Source organism: Balaenoptera borealis (assembly GCF_965194805.1).
Source record: "Balaenoptera borealis genome assembly, chromosome: 3".
NCBI classification, from domain to species: Eukaryota; Metazoa; Chordata; class Mammalia; order Artiodactyla; family Balaenopteridae; genus Balaenoptera; species Balaenoptera borealis.
In genome coordinates, this window is record NC_138866.1 from 124910066 (window position 1) to 124930044 (window position 19979).

The 19979-nt window shown below is 34.5% G+C and overlaps 1 protein-coding gene and 1 long non-coding RNA gene across 3 annotated transcripts in view; one reads left to right on the forward strand and one right to left on the reverse strand.

Annotated features, from left to right (window-relative positions):
* Positions 1-19979, forward strand: part of LOC309626407 — a 51558-nt gene that overhangs the window by 21796 nt on the left and 9783 nt on the right. The window lies entirely within an intron of this gene.
* IREB2 (iron responsive element binding protein 2) overlaps positions 1-19979 on the reverse strand; it is a 56166-nt gene that overhangs the window by 18861 nt on the left and 17326 nt on the right. The window contains exons 3-9 of one of the 2 annotated variants that reach the window (XM_082386982.1): positions 11271-11436; positions 9720-9857; positions 8603-8821; positions 6176-6245; positions 5494-5677; positions 4521-4660; positions 1870-2041 (exon numbers count right to left, since the gene is read on the reverse strand). In XM_082386982.1, the coding sequence (XP_082243108.1) occupies positions 1870-2041; positions 4521-4660; positions 5494-5677; positions 6176-6245; positions 8603-8821; positions 9720-9857; positions 11271-11436 (1089 nt within the window). Of the gene's footprint in view, positions 1-1869; positions 2042-4520; positions 4661-5493; positions 5678-6175; positions 6246-8602; positions 8822-9719; positions 9858-11270; positions 11437-19979 lie in introns of those variants that run through there. The other variant, XM_082386983.1, reaches the window with a different exon arrangement.

Here is a 19979-nt window from a genome sequence, read left to right on the forward strand (position 1 = left end):
ATTTCAGTGATGAGCAAGAAACAAATATTACTTATTACTAAGCACTCAGAAAAGATTTCTTTACAAATTGATATTATTCCCAATAGTAAAAATTTTATCCTTCATGAAAACTCTTTATAAAATATATACCAGAACCCCCCCTTTTAAAAGTTACTCAATCACAGACAAGATCAGAAATACTGAGCCAGTTACATAAAACTCACAAAAATATTGTTTGCAAGAGAAAAACCAATAACAAAATTCAACATAATAAATTACTAGCCACCATGAAAGATGAAATTCATTACTTTCCCTAAACAATAAGCAACATTAATATAATAGTCACAATGAAAGAATAAAGTAAATGAAAGTTAAGAATAGTTTTACAGAGCAGAAGGATAGAGATTTAACAAGATCTTCCAGAAATTAAAAGAACTTAGATGTTAACAATAAAGTTTCCAATTAAACATTTTGGTAGTTATCTGTAAGCTTGATGAGAAGTAAGTAACTGTGGCAGATTATATTTGCCAATGATTGCCACAACAATATCTATCCCAAGTTATACGTTCTCTTACAATGTGACATTGACATTCATCCATCAAGAGGTAGAATCTTTGTTCATTCCTCTTAAACCTGAGCAATGTAACTTCTAGCCGGCTAGCTGGCTAACTGGCATGTACCTTCTCTCTCCCCAACCCCCCACACCCCTGCTCTCTCAGGTTACTAACCCTTGAAAAGCCACCATGTGAGAAAGCCCAGATTATATATTCAGAAACCACAAATAGGTGTTCTGGCTGACAGTCCCAGCTGAGTTCCCAGCTGACGGCCAGCATTCACTGCCAGACATTCAAGTGAAAAAACCTTCAGGATTCCTGGCCCTAGCTTTGAAGTCTTGCAGTTGAGGCTCCAGACATCATGAAGCAGAGATAATCTGTACCTGTCTGAATTACTGACCCACTGAAACTATGCAGCAATAAATAATTATTGCTGTTTTAAGCCACTAAGTTTTAGGACAATTTATTACACAGTGACAGATCATTATGACATTAACTCATATCAATATGTAAGGAATAAGGCATTTCTCTCTTGAACATTCTACCACCCAAAATCCAGTTTAGAGAAAACTCTGTATTCTATGAGGACCATTCCTTCCAAGGTTCCAAAGGACCAGTCATCCACTTTGCCATCTGACTTATCATAATCTGCCCCCAAACTGAAGAATACTAGAATATATCTCCCCAATATACTTATGATGAGATTAGTAGTTCAGTAATGATCTCTTAAAAAAAAGAAGTGGATCAAATAAAGAGACCCTGCTTTTTAAAGAATAGGGGCCTTATAAAACCAACACATTCTGGTTTTGCAAATATTTTCTATATTAATCAACAGAAGAGTGGTCAAAGTTCCTAGTTAATCAGGCTACAATAAGAATTTGGAAGCTGTAACCCTATGCTGCTTTTCACAAAATTATGTGCTTATTCTTTAGATAGAGCACTGGTTCCCAAACTCTGTCTCGTGGCTCCTCTCTTCCTGGATGTAGAAGAGAACAGCTGTGAATGTGCGCAAGCCTGACTTCCATTAAATTGCAACCTCTGATCACTAACAGGGTGGAGGTATCCATTATTAATTACTGGGAAAAAGTGAGGCAAAGATCAGCAGTTTGAATAACTCCTCTAAACTGCTGTAAATGGGTCGCAGTGGACTAGGGTTTGAGGACACAACACTCTTTAAACACATCCAATGCAGTTTATTTCAAAGCTGCTGTTTTAAAATAAGATAATTTCATGAACATTAAATAACATGTACAAGGTAGTAATTTATTATACAATATTTCAGATAGACACATTGGAAATGTAACACATTTATCCTAGTGATCTTATATCTTCTTACCTGTATGTTCTAAATGTTTTAATGTCACATTGTCAACAGGGAAAAAGCTGAGGATAGCACCATATTCTGGACACATGTTTGCTATTGTAGTTCGATCTACTATAGATAACTGTGAAACTCCACTTCCAAAAAACTCAACAAACTTTCCAGCCACTCCTACTTGCCTGAGGTGCTATATAAAGAGATACATAGAAAACACACATAAACTTAGCATGGATTTTCTGAAAACTATAAAATCTAATTTTTAATCCATTACTACTGACAGTGAAAGAGGTCCTCTGTTATTTTTATGAAACATCAACTCATTCTGGTTTTCCAGGTATTTTAAGGTAAACAGTCATTAGAAGAGTGGTCAAATGTTACTATTAGGGTAGAAAAGGGCTTGAAAGTTCAAAATGGCTAAGATTCCCATTTTAATGTCTCTGAAATCAGCGTATACCTTAGACTCTATGGTGTGTCTATTATCTGGCAGTCTTCTTTCTTTCTTAGCAGCACATAAAACAGCAGTGCTTCTAACCAATGATGGCATCTTAGATTTAGTGAAATACTAATATACTGATGAAACTGTGTATTTAAATTCAAAAAATTATATACTGCTATAAAAATTCTTTGAATTCCAACTACTGATCCAAATATTTACAGCATCATTAATTATAGGTAAATTTTTTTTTTAAGATTTTTTGTTTTTGATGGGGACCATTTTTAAAGTCTTTATTGAATTTGTTACAATATTACTTCTGTTTTATGTTTTTGGTTTTTTTGGCCACGATGCATGTGGGATCTTAGCTCCCTGACCAGGGATCGAACCCGCACCCCCTGCACTGGAGGGCGAAGTCTTAACCACTGGACCACCAGGGAAGTCCCCCTAGGTAAATTTCATTTTGATAGGATTTAACATGTGGCCTCAAACTTAAGTCCTTCTAAAATCATTTTTCTTATTACTCATTTTTAAGTAACCAAAACAGCTACCCACCTTCTCTCAATTGTAAAATGGTGTCAGAATGGTATAGAGAGACTGCTCAGCACAGTGATGAAGTATGAAACAACATTCAACCTATGAATAATGTTAAGCTCTAACATTTTATAAGTGCTAAGGATCACTTAATCCAAACGTTTTATAGATGCAGAAACTCAACCCTAAAAGAAAGATGTTTCCTAATTTTCACTGTTTTATTTTTGAGGATAAGAGCAATACAGATTAGATACAGCAAGCCAAATGCTGCTTTCCCCAAATTAATGAGGTACCACAATATACATTTTGAAAAACAATATATGATTAATCCTACAAAGATCATGAATAAAACAGGACCTCAAATATGGGACAAAATAATCAAAAAGGTACACCTACATAATAGATTTAATTTTTGCATCAATAAGCCAAAATGTCAAAAGTATATGTAGAACATTGTTAAGAAAAAATATAGCTGGAGGAATCTAAAAAGCACCATTAATTTTCAGGATGTGTGAAGGAAAAGAATTGATTTTTCTAAAATTATAATGGGATATTCCTTTTCCTTTAGGAATAATCCTTCAATTCTCTATTTAACTTCTTGATCTTTTGGTACCACACACTGAATCAATCATTTCTGCAAGACGTCAATTTTTTTTCTAATTAGGGAAGAGGGATCAATACTAAATGGTGAGAGGGAGGCAATACCATTTACTTTCCCTGCGGAGTATTCTAAAAGCCTTCAGACCAGTAATCTAACCAAAAATGCTGAGATGCTAGGATCCAAATTGGAATTATTTGTGGAACATTTCCCAGGTTCATTCATTTAACGAAATGGGACTTAATCATTACAATAAAGTTAGTGAAAACTAGAAATTTAGGATGGAGAGTTACAAATTATTGTCTTTAGGAAACCCTACAGTATATATATTAAATGTATGCAGCCAATATTTTAAAAATTCAGAGAAAAAATTTCTATATAATACTTTTACCATTTCTTTTTATTTTTAATTGAAGTATAGTGGATTTACAATGTTGTGTTAGTTTCAGGTGTACAGCAGAGTGACATTTTTTTTTAAAATGTTAAAATAGCCAATAGAAAAATTTGACACTACCACATTTTTACAGCCTATATTTTTTAAAGTACTATCTAATACAGTAATAGTTTTCAGGGGACAAATGATTCAAATAAGTGTTAAAGGAGATGCAATTAGACATTTCCTAAATACGATTTTTTTTTTTTTTTTAAATTCACGAAGGCAACAAACATTCACTGAGGCAATAAGGCATAATGGTTAAGAGCATGGACTTAAGAACCCGACTGCCTGGGTGGGAAACCTTGTTCTACACTGACCATTCAGCCCTATGACCCTCTGGTTAAGTCATTAAACCTTACTGTGTCTCAGTTTTCACAGAATTAAAATAAGGATGGTAACAGTAACAATCTCATAGGCTTGTAATGAGGAATAAATGAGTTAACATGTCAAGCGAACAACGACACAACAAACTGTTTTGTACTTACTAGTATAAAGGGTTAAATTTTGCTATTATTACTATGAATGATAACTATGATGAAATAGCTAATAACATCAGAGTGCTGAGGATGAGGTGATGAACCCAAATCCCTGCTCTTATGGGGCTCTTCTACTTACAAAAAAAATCATATCCAGTAAGTTATACAGCTAGCAAAATTTTAACTTACCTTTGTAATGCCAAGAACAACATCTATGGATGTAACAAAAGGATTCGATGAGCCAGTTAATTCACATCCAACCACCTCTGGTAAAGTAAGAGAAGCTGGCAGACCAAGCATAACTGCTTCTGTTTCAATACCTCCAACCCCTAATGTAATAAAGATAGGTATATGAGTATAGCGCATTTAAAGATAATTTATCTTTGTAACATCTAAATCTCTAGGTGTTTCACGAGCTTGTCTTACACAGTACCTTGCACAGAACTGCTATAATGCTATTACTGTAGATATGGAACTCAAGTCTTCTCAAAAGAATGACTCCACTCACATGGTTGAAAAAAACTGATTTTTACCTTTATTTTAAATTCAGAAAACATTTAGTATCTATTATGCTAGGTACTATGCTATGCTCAAGATACAGTATGAATAGAACCCAGCCCCTGTCAACCTCAAGAAGCTCAGTCTAATGATAAAGACAAAAAGCCAACAATTATAGCACTCTGTAAAAGAGTACATGCACTCTGCCAGAGGGAATAGCTGATGCAAAGCCATGACGTGTAATAGCACAGCCCACTCAGGGAAATAAAAGATGTATTTGGGTAAATGGCTAAAGAGGCAACAGGTTGTGAAGGGCCCTATAAAAAACATGAAGAAATTTGGATTTACAAAGAATGCTAGGAGAAGCCACTGAAGGACTTTAAATAAGGGAGTAAGCACATCACCTTCATAGACATCATCATCATCACTAACCACTCCACAAATGGTAGTGCTGTGCTGGGCACGGTCCACATTTCTTTTCATAAATTCTCTCTTATACCACACTGTCCACAAACACTTGAATTAAGATTTACTTTTGTTGCTGCTGTTATAGGTGAAAAAACAGCCTCATAGAGGCTATAAAGACCCTGCTATTTATGTTCTTTTATAAATTTCCTGACATCCTCTCCCCAAAAGAATTAAATATATTTAGTCATTTACTTACCCCACCCCAGAATCCCCAAACCATTCACCATGGTTATATGAGAATCTGTGCCAACGACACTGTCCGGAAAGAGGAGGTCCTTTTCTTCAAAAACCACTCTCGACAAATACTCTAAGTTTACTTGATGAGCCATTCCAGTTCCAGGAGGGATTACAGCCACATTCTTAAAAACTCTTGAACTCCACTATATTTTATTTAAATTTAAGAAATCCAACTGTTAGCATATATCTGAATTTGCCTCATAATCAACATATAAATAAATACTGACACTAAAAATATTTTACCAATGTTCATCATGGTCAAAGTTTACAGTACATAAAAACAAATACACAGATACTAAACCTAAATATATTCATTTTGCAAATTATTAAAACAAAATTAAGTCAAAGAAAAATGTTCTAATAGTCCAGATAAACAGTAGCTTTCAACTACATTCCAAGGATTCTCAGGGATGGGAAAAGGGGTAGGCCCAAGTAGAAGACCCTCCAAGCTCACTTGAATTAGAGCCACTGTTTTTAATATTTTGTTATACACTAGGGTTTCTGATTAAGATTTTATTTGAAGGAAAAAAAGTAAAAAAGGGTTCTACTGCCAGTGTTTAAAAACTTCTAAAGATATAAAAATCAAACCTTTCAATATTTCATAAACTCCTATTAAAAAATTTCCCCCAAATCATTTATACCTTGAAAAATTGAAGCCTCTCTCGATTTCTGCCAAATTCTACTTCTTGATTTTTTAATACTGTTTCAGGTCTAAAAAGAAGAAGAACTGGCATTAAATATATGTATTACAGAAAAGACTTGCCTTGTTTCTAAGTCTACATATTTAAAAAATTCTGGGAATAGCAGTTTACTAGACTTCTCAGAATCAGTTATTTTCTTTTCAACAAGGAAGCTCTGCTTTAAGTAACACTAGAAAGCTACTGCAAGGACTTTATTATTTAAGCCATGGTCCACACCAGTGTCCCAAACTGTACTTAACATGTATCACTGTGAGATTTGGCTAAAATATTAAAAGTAGCATGGTAACCTTTGTTGGATTTTCCACTGCAAGGAAAAAGAAGGGTTGTAGCTTAATGAAAAATAAGCATGTACATCTCCACCCACTTAACTCTTGTATCAGTTAAACTAGGAGATGCTTGTTGATTATCACAATGTAGCAATGACAAACAACTCAACGTCACTTTATAGTTTAAAAAGAGCTTTTGGTAAAAATTTTATATTCATCTCACCCAAAATGCAAGGTTCTATTTTATATAAAGTAGTATTTTACTTTATATGGATTATAAATATATTTTACATGAATTATGTAAACTAAGAGATAAAAACAATTCACTGCCAAGCAGTAAACATAGTGCCATTTTTAGGAAGCTATTTTTATCTAATGGATATTTTAAAAAAAATTATTTCTAACAGCTTTAAGTTGTTTATTTCACTTGCCAGCTGGTGATTTAAGTGTTGACTAGAATATCAATATAACTTAAATTATACATGTCCTCCAGGGTCCAGATAATTATAGTTGTTTGTCAACTTTTTTAAAAAAAACAAAGATTAATAATTCATTGCTGAGTGATCATTTGAAGCCATAGCACATCTTAATGAGATTTTTCTTAGGACCTCAGGGAACATAGCTTTCTAGAGCCACTCCAATTATCTTACCTTTTCATAGTATATATAGCTACAAAGTACCACACAAACATTTATTAGCTCATAACCTGACTTCAAATCAGGCAGTGATTTCAAGTGCCAAATGTATGCTCTCAACTCTCTATCCCTCAATTTCTTGTCTGAGTCTATAATTAATACTTCACTGATGCATTAAAGCACATGAAAGAGTTACTATTTTCATACAACCAGGGACTATAACATATCTGATCTTAATACTTTGTAATTTAGAGTCAAAATTGAGGGGAAATGTTACACCAGATTGGATTTTTAGAAATAAAAACTTACCATCTTAGCACTTCATACCAGTTATAAAAAGATACCCAAGAAAATCAGTGATTTTTTGAATCAATAAATCTTCCTTTTCAGGAAATTAATTTCTAAATAAGAAGAGAAATTAATCTCAAAATTCAACATGTCCCTAACAATCAGGACAGCCAGGTAGGGAATAAGGAGTACTTACATAAATGTAAAACTGTCATGATTTGATGGCAAAGGACCCCACAGATTATATTGAATTCTTAGAAAGCAAGAGCACCTGAGGTCACTTATAACCTGAGGCTTTACAGCTATACTGAGCACAAAATTTACAACTACCCAGAATTTAAAAGATCCAAATTAGGGACAAATGAACTAATATATTATTTGGTACTTATGATGAAACATGTGTTGATATTATTCTTAGCTAGCCTAAATCTTAAATGTGTTAAATTTTTTTCAATTTGAAAAAGTGTAAGTCATTTTTAACTCACCTTTAAAACACTTGACAGTCTAGTAAACAATGGGATAAACAACATAACTCTCTTAAAGTAAGACTAAGACTTTGGAAACTTTATAGCATATAAAAATTCAAATTATACAACTCTTTTTTTTATTTTGAAAAATTACCTATTAGGAAATTTAACCAACTCTTAAGAACGGGATTCTTTTCCAGGCAGGTTTACTACTTTCCAGGGTACCATATAGGAAATTGCTTATCTAAAAGGGCTTATTAAGTTTATAACATATGATAATGATAATATTCTTAACATAGAGGTCTCAATGCAATAAGAAAGAACAAGAAATCTCCTAATAGGAAAATAAAGCTAAAAATATAAATAGAGATTTCATAAAAGGAATCTGAATGAATAATGAGCATGTGAATGGTATAAATTCACTAAAATAAAAAATTTACAGTTCAAGATAATTTTCTGTCTATATTAGTTACAAAAATTAAATATATTTATAGAAAATTCTTAAGAAAAGTTTTCTTCGAAGGAACAGAAATAAATCATGGTATTTAGAGACTACCATTTTAATTAACTTTGCCTCTTTCAGTACAATAGGAAGCACAGTTAAATATGAAGGCAATGTAATAGGAATTAGGAGGGGAAGGAGAATAAACGTGATTTCCTTAACTGAAAAATAATCTGGTACTAATAAATATTTTTAAAAACATCTCATACTCAGGCACTGGTTGCAAATGAAAAGGACATAGAATGGGTGTATTTTCGATCTGCGAAGAAAATCTTCCTGAGTTTCGGCCTAGTTCTCCAGAATCACACGATCCTCGGCACGTAGTCTGGCCTCTGCAGGGAAGCTTCTTAGGCTGCACTCTAAGTGGAGAAAGCTTTCCTGCTTTCTGTAGGTCACCACCGCCAGGATTTGGAGCATTCTGTATTGCACTATCGTTCCAAAAAAGGAAACAAAATAAAACCATTTAAAAGTTACAGAAATTTAGCTCTTCAAAAAGCACACAACAGCAATGCTATCTGGAAGTAACAACTGAATGTTATTTAAAGGTTAATATATCATTTATTTCAGGTTTCAAAAGCAAATCTCAGATTACCAAAAAAAAAAAAAAAGTTGATTTATATAAATTTATGGAGATTAAAAAAAAATTGTAAGTGCCACTAAAATCATTTTCATATAGTAACTTTCGGCAAGTAGCAAAATCGATTTTTTTTCCCATCTAATAACTTAAAAGAAGTTCAGAGCCATCGTTTAATCTAGAGGGCAAAGGCTCTCACAGGTTTTAATAAATTGTAGCCTTATTCCATTACTCCAGGAAATGTAAAAAGAAAGCTAGTACATGAAAACAGAATAATGTCTTCTCTAGTTTGACTTTGGTCAAAAGGACCTTTTAAATATAAGAAATTTATTTCAGTGAAAGGAAAATACAGCTGTAGTAAGCTCAGTGTTTTCAATCACCAATTTAGACATTAAAGGCTCACATCTTTAAATTCTCTCTGGAAGTTAAAAAACAAAAAGGAAATGAAGCCTTAATTCAGATATTCACGCCAAAAAGCAGGTTCTAGGCTCACACATATCTATAAAAGATGGCAGCAGAAATATACAAACATGAAAATCACTTTAAATTTAGACTGAGTTAAAAAGAAAATTCAACAATACATAAAAGTTTTCACCAGTTTTTCTTTTTGTACATTAGTCAATACTAACTGTAGCAAACTTTACTCTGGCACAAATTCTCTCTATTCCCTTTCTTCTATACCACACACTCCCAGTGGACTGGCTGCCAGTCAACGTGCGTGGCTGTCTTTATAAATATGTGTATTAAAGTACCATTTGTTGAAGTCAATTTGTAAAGAATGATCAACCGTGAGATCTGTTGGACAGGCAGGATGGACTTTCTTAGGGTCACCTCCAAGAGTTTTCACTGCCTCCCTCATAGCAGCAAAATCCACCATTGCCGGTATTCCACTAAAAAATAAAGAATGATCAACTTCTAATTCTTCTTTTATATATGCTCAAATGATCAATATGCATTTTTAAATTTAAAAAGTATCCCTTTTTAATTTGCATTCATGTTTGATAATGTACAGGTTATCCAAAGTTAGATGTATCCTGGTTTAATGAGAATATTAAATATTATCTGAGAATTTGAGGGCTCAAAGGTAGATGTGCCAAAAATACAACAGATGATTTTTAGAGGCATAAGAGAACTTCAAGGGAAATGCCTATGGAATTCTTTCTCTTGCCTTAAATTTTAAGATACCCCTCCCTTTTCCCCAGCTCCAGCCCCTTCACTCCCAGTGCCTTCTTGTCTCCAAAGTTATCCACTAAATATATGGATATATAGATGGATCTATATCTATATATCTATATCTACATATGTATCTCCAGCCAACTATATAAGAAGCATTTACCAAATGCCTTCAATGTGCTAGATACCAATGGTATAAGGCCAAGTAAGGGAGAGTAACTGTTCTCAAGGAATTTGTAGGGAAGATAAAGTAGCAATTATAGAATAGTATTGTAAGTACTACAGTAGCAGCATATACAGGGTACACAGAGCAGAAGCTTACAAACCAGATTTAGGTGGGTGGGTGAAGGGGATGTTCTTATTTGCCTAGCTAAGTTCTACACCTCCTTCAAAACTCAGCTAAAGGTTAATTCTTCCAATAAGTAATCCCTGGACACACAGATTAGGCAGAATCTTTCAAGCTATGGTAAAGACTTTATTCTAAGTGTAATGGAAGCCAATTGGAGAATAGGGGAGTGATATGACCTTGATTAACATCTTTTCACCAAGTCACTTCACCTACTGTGAAAAGACAAGACTGTACATTCCAAGTATGGAAGCAGGGATACCAGCTAACAGAGTGCTATAGTTACAATCCAGGTAAGTGAGAATGGGGCTAGAATCAGGATGACTGTGGTGGAGTTGGATTCAGGATATGTATATTTCAAAGGTAGAGTTGACAGAACCTGCTGATAGACTGGATTATGTATGAAGGAGAGGAACCAAGGTTAACTCCTAGAGTTTTGCTCTAAACAAACAGGAGACTACAGCGCCATTCAATATGACAGAAAAAACTTGGAAAGGAATACATGAGGGGGGCTGAGCAATGAAGTTTTGGATATGTTAAGACTGAGAAGCCTATTGGCTACGTGGAGATGACAAGTAGGCAGTTAGATAAAAGTAGTTTTAAAATAAATGGTACAAAAAAAAAGTGCCTAATTTTTAACAAATGGCTTCAGTTTAGAAAAAGCAACTTTTTAAATTTATAAACTAATCTTCACAATTAAAAAACAAGAGAGCCATCATGGAGTCTGAATTTTAAAAAGCGAACACTCTGAAAATTCATCATGAAAAATAAACCTATCACTCACGTAAAATCTTGAAGAAGAACACGGGCAGGGAAAAAGGGCACTTCAACATTGCTTTGTTTGGTTTTCCAGTCTAAAATGTTCATAACATCTTCCCTTTTCATTAAAAAGCCATCACAATTTCGCACAGCAGCTTCCAACAGGACCCGTATTGAGTAAGGCAGAACATCTGATTCAAGAGAAAATATTACTATTAATAAGGGAATAATCATAACTACATATTGTAAAAATTACAATAGCAAAATGATAAAGACACAGATGCTTTGTTTTCTCAATTAAAAAAATTTTAGTCTAGTCAATAAGCAACAAGGATTTGCTGTATAGCATAGGGAATTATATTCAATATCTTGTAATAACCTATATGGAATATAATCTGAAAAATATATATATAACTGAATCACTCTGTGTACACCTGAAACAAAATATTGTAAATTAACTATATTTCAATATAAAAAAAATTTTTAGTCTAGTAAACAGGGAGTGAAACACCATTCTTGTTAATACCAGGCTTTCTATAAATTTGACTTTCCTGTATGTAAGCTGAGGTCCTGAAAAAGCAGAGATAAAACCTTCACCTAAACTTTAATAGAATGAAAAATTAATTAATTAATTTAAAAAAAAACTTCACACAACAGCTGTACTGACTTGGGCATATGAGACTGACAAGTACTTAACATTCAGGGAAATCACGGGAAAACACAGGAAAACTGAAAAGCACAGAAAATTAGAATTAAATACAATAATGAAAACATCCCAATTATGACAAAAAATGTTTAAATTGTGTAAAAGTTTGTAATAAATTTAAAGGATTTCCATCAAAAATAGTTAAGGTTTAAAAGTAAACCAGGGTGCTTAGGTGAATAAAATTCATTTCACGAAAATTGTCATTAACTCTTGATTACCAGTTTAAGGAGAGAAATAGATTTCAATATTTTAAAATTTTTTGATCCTATTAAATTCTCACACTGGATTTTGCCACGAAGAAGTATTTCCTTAGGACTTAAATGGAAGACTGAATCAGTATGAAATTAGCTAAGTCATGGTAACCCACATAATAGATTACTATGCAGCTGTTTAAAGGAATGATGATCTCTGCATGCTGATAAGAAGTGATCTCCAGGGCTTCCCTGGTGGCGCAGTGGTTAGGAACCTGCCTGCCAACACAGGGGACATGGGTTCGAAACCCTGGTCCAGGAAGATCCCACATGCCGCAGAACAACTAAGCCCATGTGCCACAACTGCTGAAGCCCGCGCATCTAGAGCCCGCGCACTGCAACCAAGAGTAGCCCCCGCTCGCCGCAACTAGAGAAAGCCCATGCCCAGCAACGAAGACCCAGAGCAGCCAAAAAAATAAATAAATAAAATAAAAAAGAAGTGATCTCGGGGCTTCCCGGGTGGCGCATTGGTTGAGAGTCTGCCTGCCAGTGCAGGGGACACGGGTTCGCGCCCTGGTCTGGGAGGATCCCGCATGCCACGGAGCGGCTAGGCCCATGAGCCACGGTTACTGAGCCTGCGAACCTGCGCATCTGGAGCCTGTGCTCCGCAACGGGAGAGGCCCGCGCACGGAAACGAGGACCCAGCACGGCCATAAATAAATAAAAATAAATATTAAAAAAAAAAAAAAAAAAAGAAGTGATCTCCAGACTGTACCATTAAGAGAGAAAGCAATGCAAAACAATATTTATAGTATATACCTTTACAGTAAGAAAGGGAGTAAAAAAAAATATGTATAAGAATATGTACTATTATATATTAAATATAAAATTAAAAACTATAATTTTAAATATATTAAATATATAATTTAAAATACTATATATTAAATATACAATAATATATACTCCCCCCCCCAAGAAAGAACAATGAAAGGATAAAATAAAAAACTTAGTATATATGCCATACAGTATTTTGGTTGTATCTCCCTAGCAGGATATATACTAAGGGCAAAAAGATCCACAAAGAAAACAAATTATGTTCAGTCATTAGTACTGATATTGTAGTTTCGAAATTGTCATATATACAATAAGAAGAAAGCAAAAAGTACTTTTGTTACTATGGTTGGGAACCAAGATTTAAGAGTAATGACGTACAAGTATAAAATCAGAGTAGCTAAGTTTAAAAAAAACCTTACATTTCAATAGGTATCATCAGTACAAACTCATGATTTTTCTCTTTCTAAAAAATATGTACGTATTTCCTATCTCTGATCAGTGAAAATGCCTAAAATATGACAATCCAATAGTACTGAACCACTAGCAACTCAGGTTGATGTTTCTAAATACTATTTCCCATTTTTAAAAAAACAGAGTTCCTTGGAGAAATGGTTAATTCCGTATTTGGGGAAGGATATGCACAAAATGAGCCTGGAACATCCTGTGTCAGAAACCAAAGAAGTTATCAAAGACTAATGGGGACACTAATGGATCAATCTGAGCAACAAAATGAATAATGACTATAATACACTAAAATATATCATATATATAAATAGCCCTTAGTTCATAATGACTCTTTTGCTACAGAAACTCGTTACTCTGAAAACTCACAAATAAAGGGGGGAAAATCAATCATTAATCTTGTCTTTCCTGATTTCAAGTGACAAAACAGTAAAGAGGAGAAAGTTCCTCGTAATAGCAGAATTACAGCTAATAAATGTAGAAGGGCAGTGATATAATTAGAAAAATCACCAATGTGCAGCACCTAATGAAATAATGGATCTGTACAATGATCATAAGTGGATGCTAAAATCCTGAGGTGATAATATGAATGGGGAACTTATAATGGATGGATCAAGCTGAGAACAACTATACCCAACTCAGCATCACCAAAAGTAGGACATTATAGATATTATTTGCCTCCTGATGAAATAGGAAATATAAGCTAGGAGATGTTCTTTGCAAAAATAAATACATATATAAATAAACCTGAATCTAATCAAACATCCAGCTCTAACTTCTAGATAACAAGAAATATGGGGGATAGTACAACAATAAAATAAAACCATGAAGAAGCAATCAAATCCAGAATGTGGTACATTCTACAGAACAAAGAACCTGATTTCTTCCAAATAAAAATGGCATGGAAAAAGGAGAGAGGATGAATATTATAGATTAAAAGAGATTTAAGAGACAAAAAGACCAAATGCTACATGTGGATCCTATCTGGATACCGTGTGAACAAACCAACTGAATAAATGTATTTTTGAGACAACCAGAGAAATCTGAACTTGGACTGGGTTTTAGATCATATTAAGGAATTACTGTTAATTTTGTTAGTTATAAGAAGTCCTTTTGTACATCAGAGATGTATACTGGAGTACATTTACAAATTTAAAAAATGGTGGAATATTTGAAACAAAAGATTGACAAAATGTTGATAACTAGCTGACAAATACATGGTGGGTTATTATACTATTCTCTCCCTACTTTTATGCTTGAAAATTTTAACACACACAAATTGAAGATTAATGAAGTTGTAAGTAAAGAGGATAAAGGACTACATAATCAGAAATACTAGATTCAAAGCCAGTATTTGCTATTTACAATAGGTATGACCTTTGGAAAGCAACTCAAGTTGATGCATTTTCTCATTTAAATTGGGAATGCCAGCTACCTAACATATGTGAAGAATATCTTACCTCAGCATCTAACTAGTACATGTAAAACCCTCAAACAAACATATTATGACAAACAGTAGGTACTTAACAAATATTAGTTTCCATTCTTACCTCAATGAAAAACATAATGAAGCCCCCAAAACCAAGAGGAATGACAGGGGGGACATTTTTTTTTTAACAGAACATTTGGAAATGATGAGAAGTAAAATATTATCCCAGAAGCAAACACAAAATTAACTTTGGTTAATTATTCTGGAAAAACAATCTCAGGAATATTTTTTGTTTTAAATATCTTCATAAAAAGCATTTTGTCAGATTTCTAGTAAAATATGGTAAAATAAACACCAGTAATTATCTCCACTCTCTCCTGCAACCCACTAAGATAATAGTAAAGAAATAAAAAAATTATAAACTCACAAGAACAAAGGAAGAAACAGAAGCAAAACTAACAAAATTTTGGAAAATAGTCCTTGGTTGACTGGTAATGGACTCAGCAGAATAGAGAAAGCTGAAACTAAATGTTTACATAGGGGAAAGGCAATCAGAAACAAAGACTAGGAATCAGGATAGCCTGCAATTTCTTAAGAGGAGTGTAAGAAACTAGAATGCAATGTAACAATACCTTCAAAATTCCAAGAGAAAATAATTTCCAACCTAGAAATCTGTAAACAGGTAAACTATCAATTAATCAGGCAACATCTCAAAAATTTACTTCTCAGGCACCCTTTCTTAGGAAGCTACTGGGATATGTTCTATAAAACAAGGAAGTAAGTGGAAAATAAAAAATCATGAAATCTAGGAAATAGTCTCTGACACAGGAAAGCGCAGAGACTCTTCTAGGGCAACACCGTGTAAACCACAGTGCAATAGAAGATGGAGTCCAGATGGTATGCTGCTAAGAGAAGGGAAAAAAATTAATTGATAGATTACCTGATTATACCAGAAGGAGTTTAGTTCTTTTGGAGAGTTTGGAGATGAAGTATTGATAAAGACATAGAAAACTAAGCAAACAAAAAAAAAACAGTCATTAATTCCAGAAAAAAAATACAAAGTTGCAAGAGAAACGAGATGCAATCATCATTTACTACATGGATTGGCTGAGAATATTTACAGTCATAATATAAGCACTGAACATTGATTTAACCAAAAATTATAACTATACTAGGAAGAGGTACATGGGATATATGTAAGGGAGAAGGAAAGCGCCAAATTCTCATTTTCCATAGTAAAAAGTAAAGTCTAAAATGGAAAAATCAAGAAACAGCTGTATAAGCAAGGCTATTTAATAATATGGAGGACATTACCAAAACAAATAGCCAAAAGAATTAAAAATAAGTATTCTCTGCAGAGTAGAAATTTGGGGCAGGGTTACTCTTTTGGTTATAATTTCGGTGGTCTTACTGTTTTTTAACTCTATCATTTGAAAATTAATATTAAATTAAAAAGCAATATCAAATAAGAGTGTGCTAAGAAAAAAAGACTCACAAATGTTAACTGGACATTTTGTCACTAAGGAGCACTAACTTGCAGATCTGTCTAATTTCATAATAACTACTAGAGGCCTACAGCAAGGGAAGATGCAAATAAACACCCTCTCCCCCAAACAAAAACAATTTATTTCTTATTTCTCTCTGTGGTAGCCAGCCTCCAAGATGATACCAGTAATCTTCACCTCCTGGCATTCATGCTCTCACATAACCTACACTGAAGATCAGTTGTTTGTATTACCAAGAGTATGGCAGAAATGACAGTGGAGGACTTTCTTCCTCTCTCTCTCTCTTTCTTTCATTGAAGTATAGTTGATTTACACTGTTGTGTGAGTTTCCGGTATACAGCAAAGTGACTCAGATATAGATATAGATGTATTTCTCATTATGGTTTATTACAAGATATTGAATCTAGCTCCCTGTGCTATACAGTAGGTGCTTGTTGTTTATTTTATATATAGTAGTACATATCTGCTAATCCCAAACTCCTAATTTATCCCTCTCCCCTGCCCTTTCCCCAATGGTAACCATAAGTTTGTTTTCTATGTCTGTGAGTCTATTTGTTTTGTAAAAAAGTTCATTTGTATCATTCTTTTAGATTCTACATATAAGTGATAACATACTGTATTTGTCTTTCTCTGTCTTACTTCACTTAGTATGATACTTTCTAGGTCCATGACAGTGTGTGACTTCTAAGGCTAGGTTATAAAAGTATTCCAGCATTAGCCTTCCTCTCTCAGACTGCTCACTCTGGGAGAAGCTGGCAGCCTGTTACAAGGAAAATCAAGCAGCACTGATGAGAGGCTCATGTGGAGCAAAACTGAGGCCTCTGTGCCAACAGCAAGCACTGACTTGCCAGCCATGTGTGAATGGGCCGCATTAGAAGCAGATCCTCTAGCTCCAGTCAGGCCTTCGGATGACTGCAGCCCCAACTAACCCCTGTTGTAACCTCATGAGAGATCCTGAGCCAGAACTATTCAACTAAGCCATTTTCCAATTCCTGACCCACAGAAACTGTGAGATAATAAATGTTTACTAATGCTTTAACCACAAAGCTTTTGGTTTAATGTATTACGTAGTGAGGGAAAACTAATACAATTCTCTTCCTCAACTTTTTAAACAGTAACGTCTACAGTTATTTACTTAGGATCTACTAAGGAGAAAATATCAATGTGTTTTACCTACATTATCTCATTTAATCCTTAAAGTAAATCTATAGGTAGATACTCCAGAGCCCTAACAGTAGAGAATAAGCTAGCAGGTGTGGAAAAATGGACACATGTGCTCTAGTTTGTTTTTAGCAATATTAATTCCATATCCCCACTCTGGATCAGGCACAAAGTTCACCAAGGCCCTTAATCTCTTTCTTCTTCCCTATTCTCCCTATGGCCCCCCACCACATACTATCTCATGCTCCAATTATACCATCGTAAAAGTTCCTTCTCCAAACCTCTCTGATCCCCATTTTCACACCTGTTCTTCAACACCATGAGAACTTACTTTCTCCCTTATCCATCAGCACCTGCTTGTCTGTACCTCCCCTCACATAAGCAGTTTAGGTTCTATGTGGTCAAATCTCTCGTTTCCCCAAACTGTACACTTTTTCCCCTTTGTTCTTTTATCCTATCTGTCCATCAAAACACCAAAACACCAACCTGTTTTGTCCTTTCAGTTGGTGAACCCCACATCACTTTCCCACTTATGAAGAACTGTTCTTTCTTTTTAAAAAGAACTTCATTGAGGCATATTTTACACATAATTCACCCTTTCCAAGGATACAATTCAATGATTTTTTTTTAGCAAATTTACCAAGTTGTACAATCAGCACCATAAATCAGTTTTAGAATATTTCATCACTTAATTAGATTCCTCATGCCCATCTGCTGTTAATCCCTGTCCTCTCCTTGCCCACACCTGGAAACTACTGATCTACTCTGTCTCTATAGGTTTGTCTTTTCTGGATATTTCATACAAATGGAATCATCCAATAAGGTCTCCTGTGGCTGGCTTATTTCACTGAGCATGCTTTTGAGGTCTGTCCATGTTGTAGCATGTATCTATAGTTAATTTCTTTTTATTGCTTAAGAGTATTCCATTGTATGGCTATCCCAAATTTTGTCTATCCATTCACCCAGTGAAGGACATCTAGATTGTTTCAAATTTTCAGCTATTATGAATAATGCTGCTGAGATGATTCATTTGCCAATCTTGGTGTAGAGAACGTTTCTATTTCTCTTGGGTAGATTCCTAAGAATGGAATTGCTGGGTCATATGTTAAATTTATGTTTAATGTTTTAAGAAACTGTCAAACTATTTTCCAAAGTGGCCACACCACTTTACATTCCCACCAGCAGTGTAGGAAGTGACTTCATTTCTCCATATCCTTCCCAACATTTGTTATTGTCTGTTTTTTACATAATACCCATTCTAGTGGTTGCGAAGTAGTTCACTGTGGTTTTATTGGTGGTGATGTGTAAAGGAGGAGGAAGGAAAAAACAAATCCCTAAAATATCAACCAGAGAAACTGGTACCAATATAACTACACGATTACAACCTCAGTTGGGTCCTCACCATTCACTCAGAAATTCTACTTTGTTTCTCTGATCTGCTTGTTTTCCCACACTCCACAATAATTCATTCATATTTTCAACTACTCTCCTTAAAATCAAATCTCTATTTGCCTCCTACAGGATCTAGCCCCACTTCCTACCTCCTAGATAAATAAAAACTAATAGTTCCTATCTTCACTTCCTCCTACTTTACACACAAGCCTAGATACCTCTCGATTTATCCTTTTCCCAGTTAAGAAGGCAGCTGTGGACCTCCTCCTCCTAAATGCCAACTTTTATAGGAGCTCCGCATCCAATTCCCAGTGATACATTTTAGGACCCATGAGTCATCAATTCTCTCTCCTTTTTCTGTAATCTGTCCCTCAACTGGATTCTTCCCATCAGCATTTGAAGTCTCTAGCCCCAGTTTCACACACACACACGTGTGTACACACACACACACACACACACAGCTTCCAAGTACTATTTTCTTCAAACTCTCAACCAAGTTTTTTGAAAGAGTCACCTATATTCCCAATGTCCACTTTTCTACACATTGCGTTTTATACTTCTACACTTCCATTCACTCTTCAGCCCAGCCCAATCTGATTTCTTAAAATATCAATGAAACAGCTCTAACTAGAGTTTCAATATTCTCTCAACAATACTAAATGGAGCTAACAATTTCCTCCTTCTTGAAATACTCTTTCTACTGGCTTTCACGATACCATTCTCCATGTCTCCAATCTCACATTTCTGCCTTACTTGCAAGCAGAAGCAATGACTGCCTTTGTTCCAGACTATCTTGAAAAAGATGTTAATATAGTGAATAGCCTTGGAAGATAAAGATAGGGTCTCTTTCTGGAGCAAAGGGCAGGCATGCTTACTGTCCATTATAAGAGATTTGGGTTCCCTAAGTCAGACTTCCTTTTCTGTAACACAATCTCTGTGTGCAGGTATTACCTGGCCCTCTTCAACAAATGTTGGTACCAAGCACACTGCTTTGCTATGGGTAATAAACTGTCCATTGTCTCTGATCCAAGAGTTTTGTGTCTTCTGCCAGCAT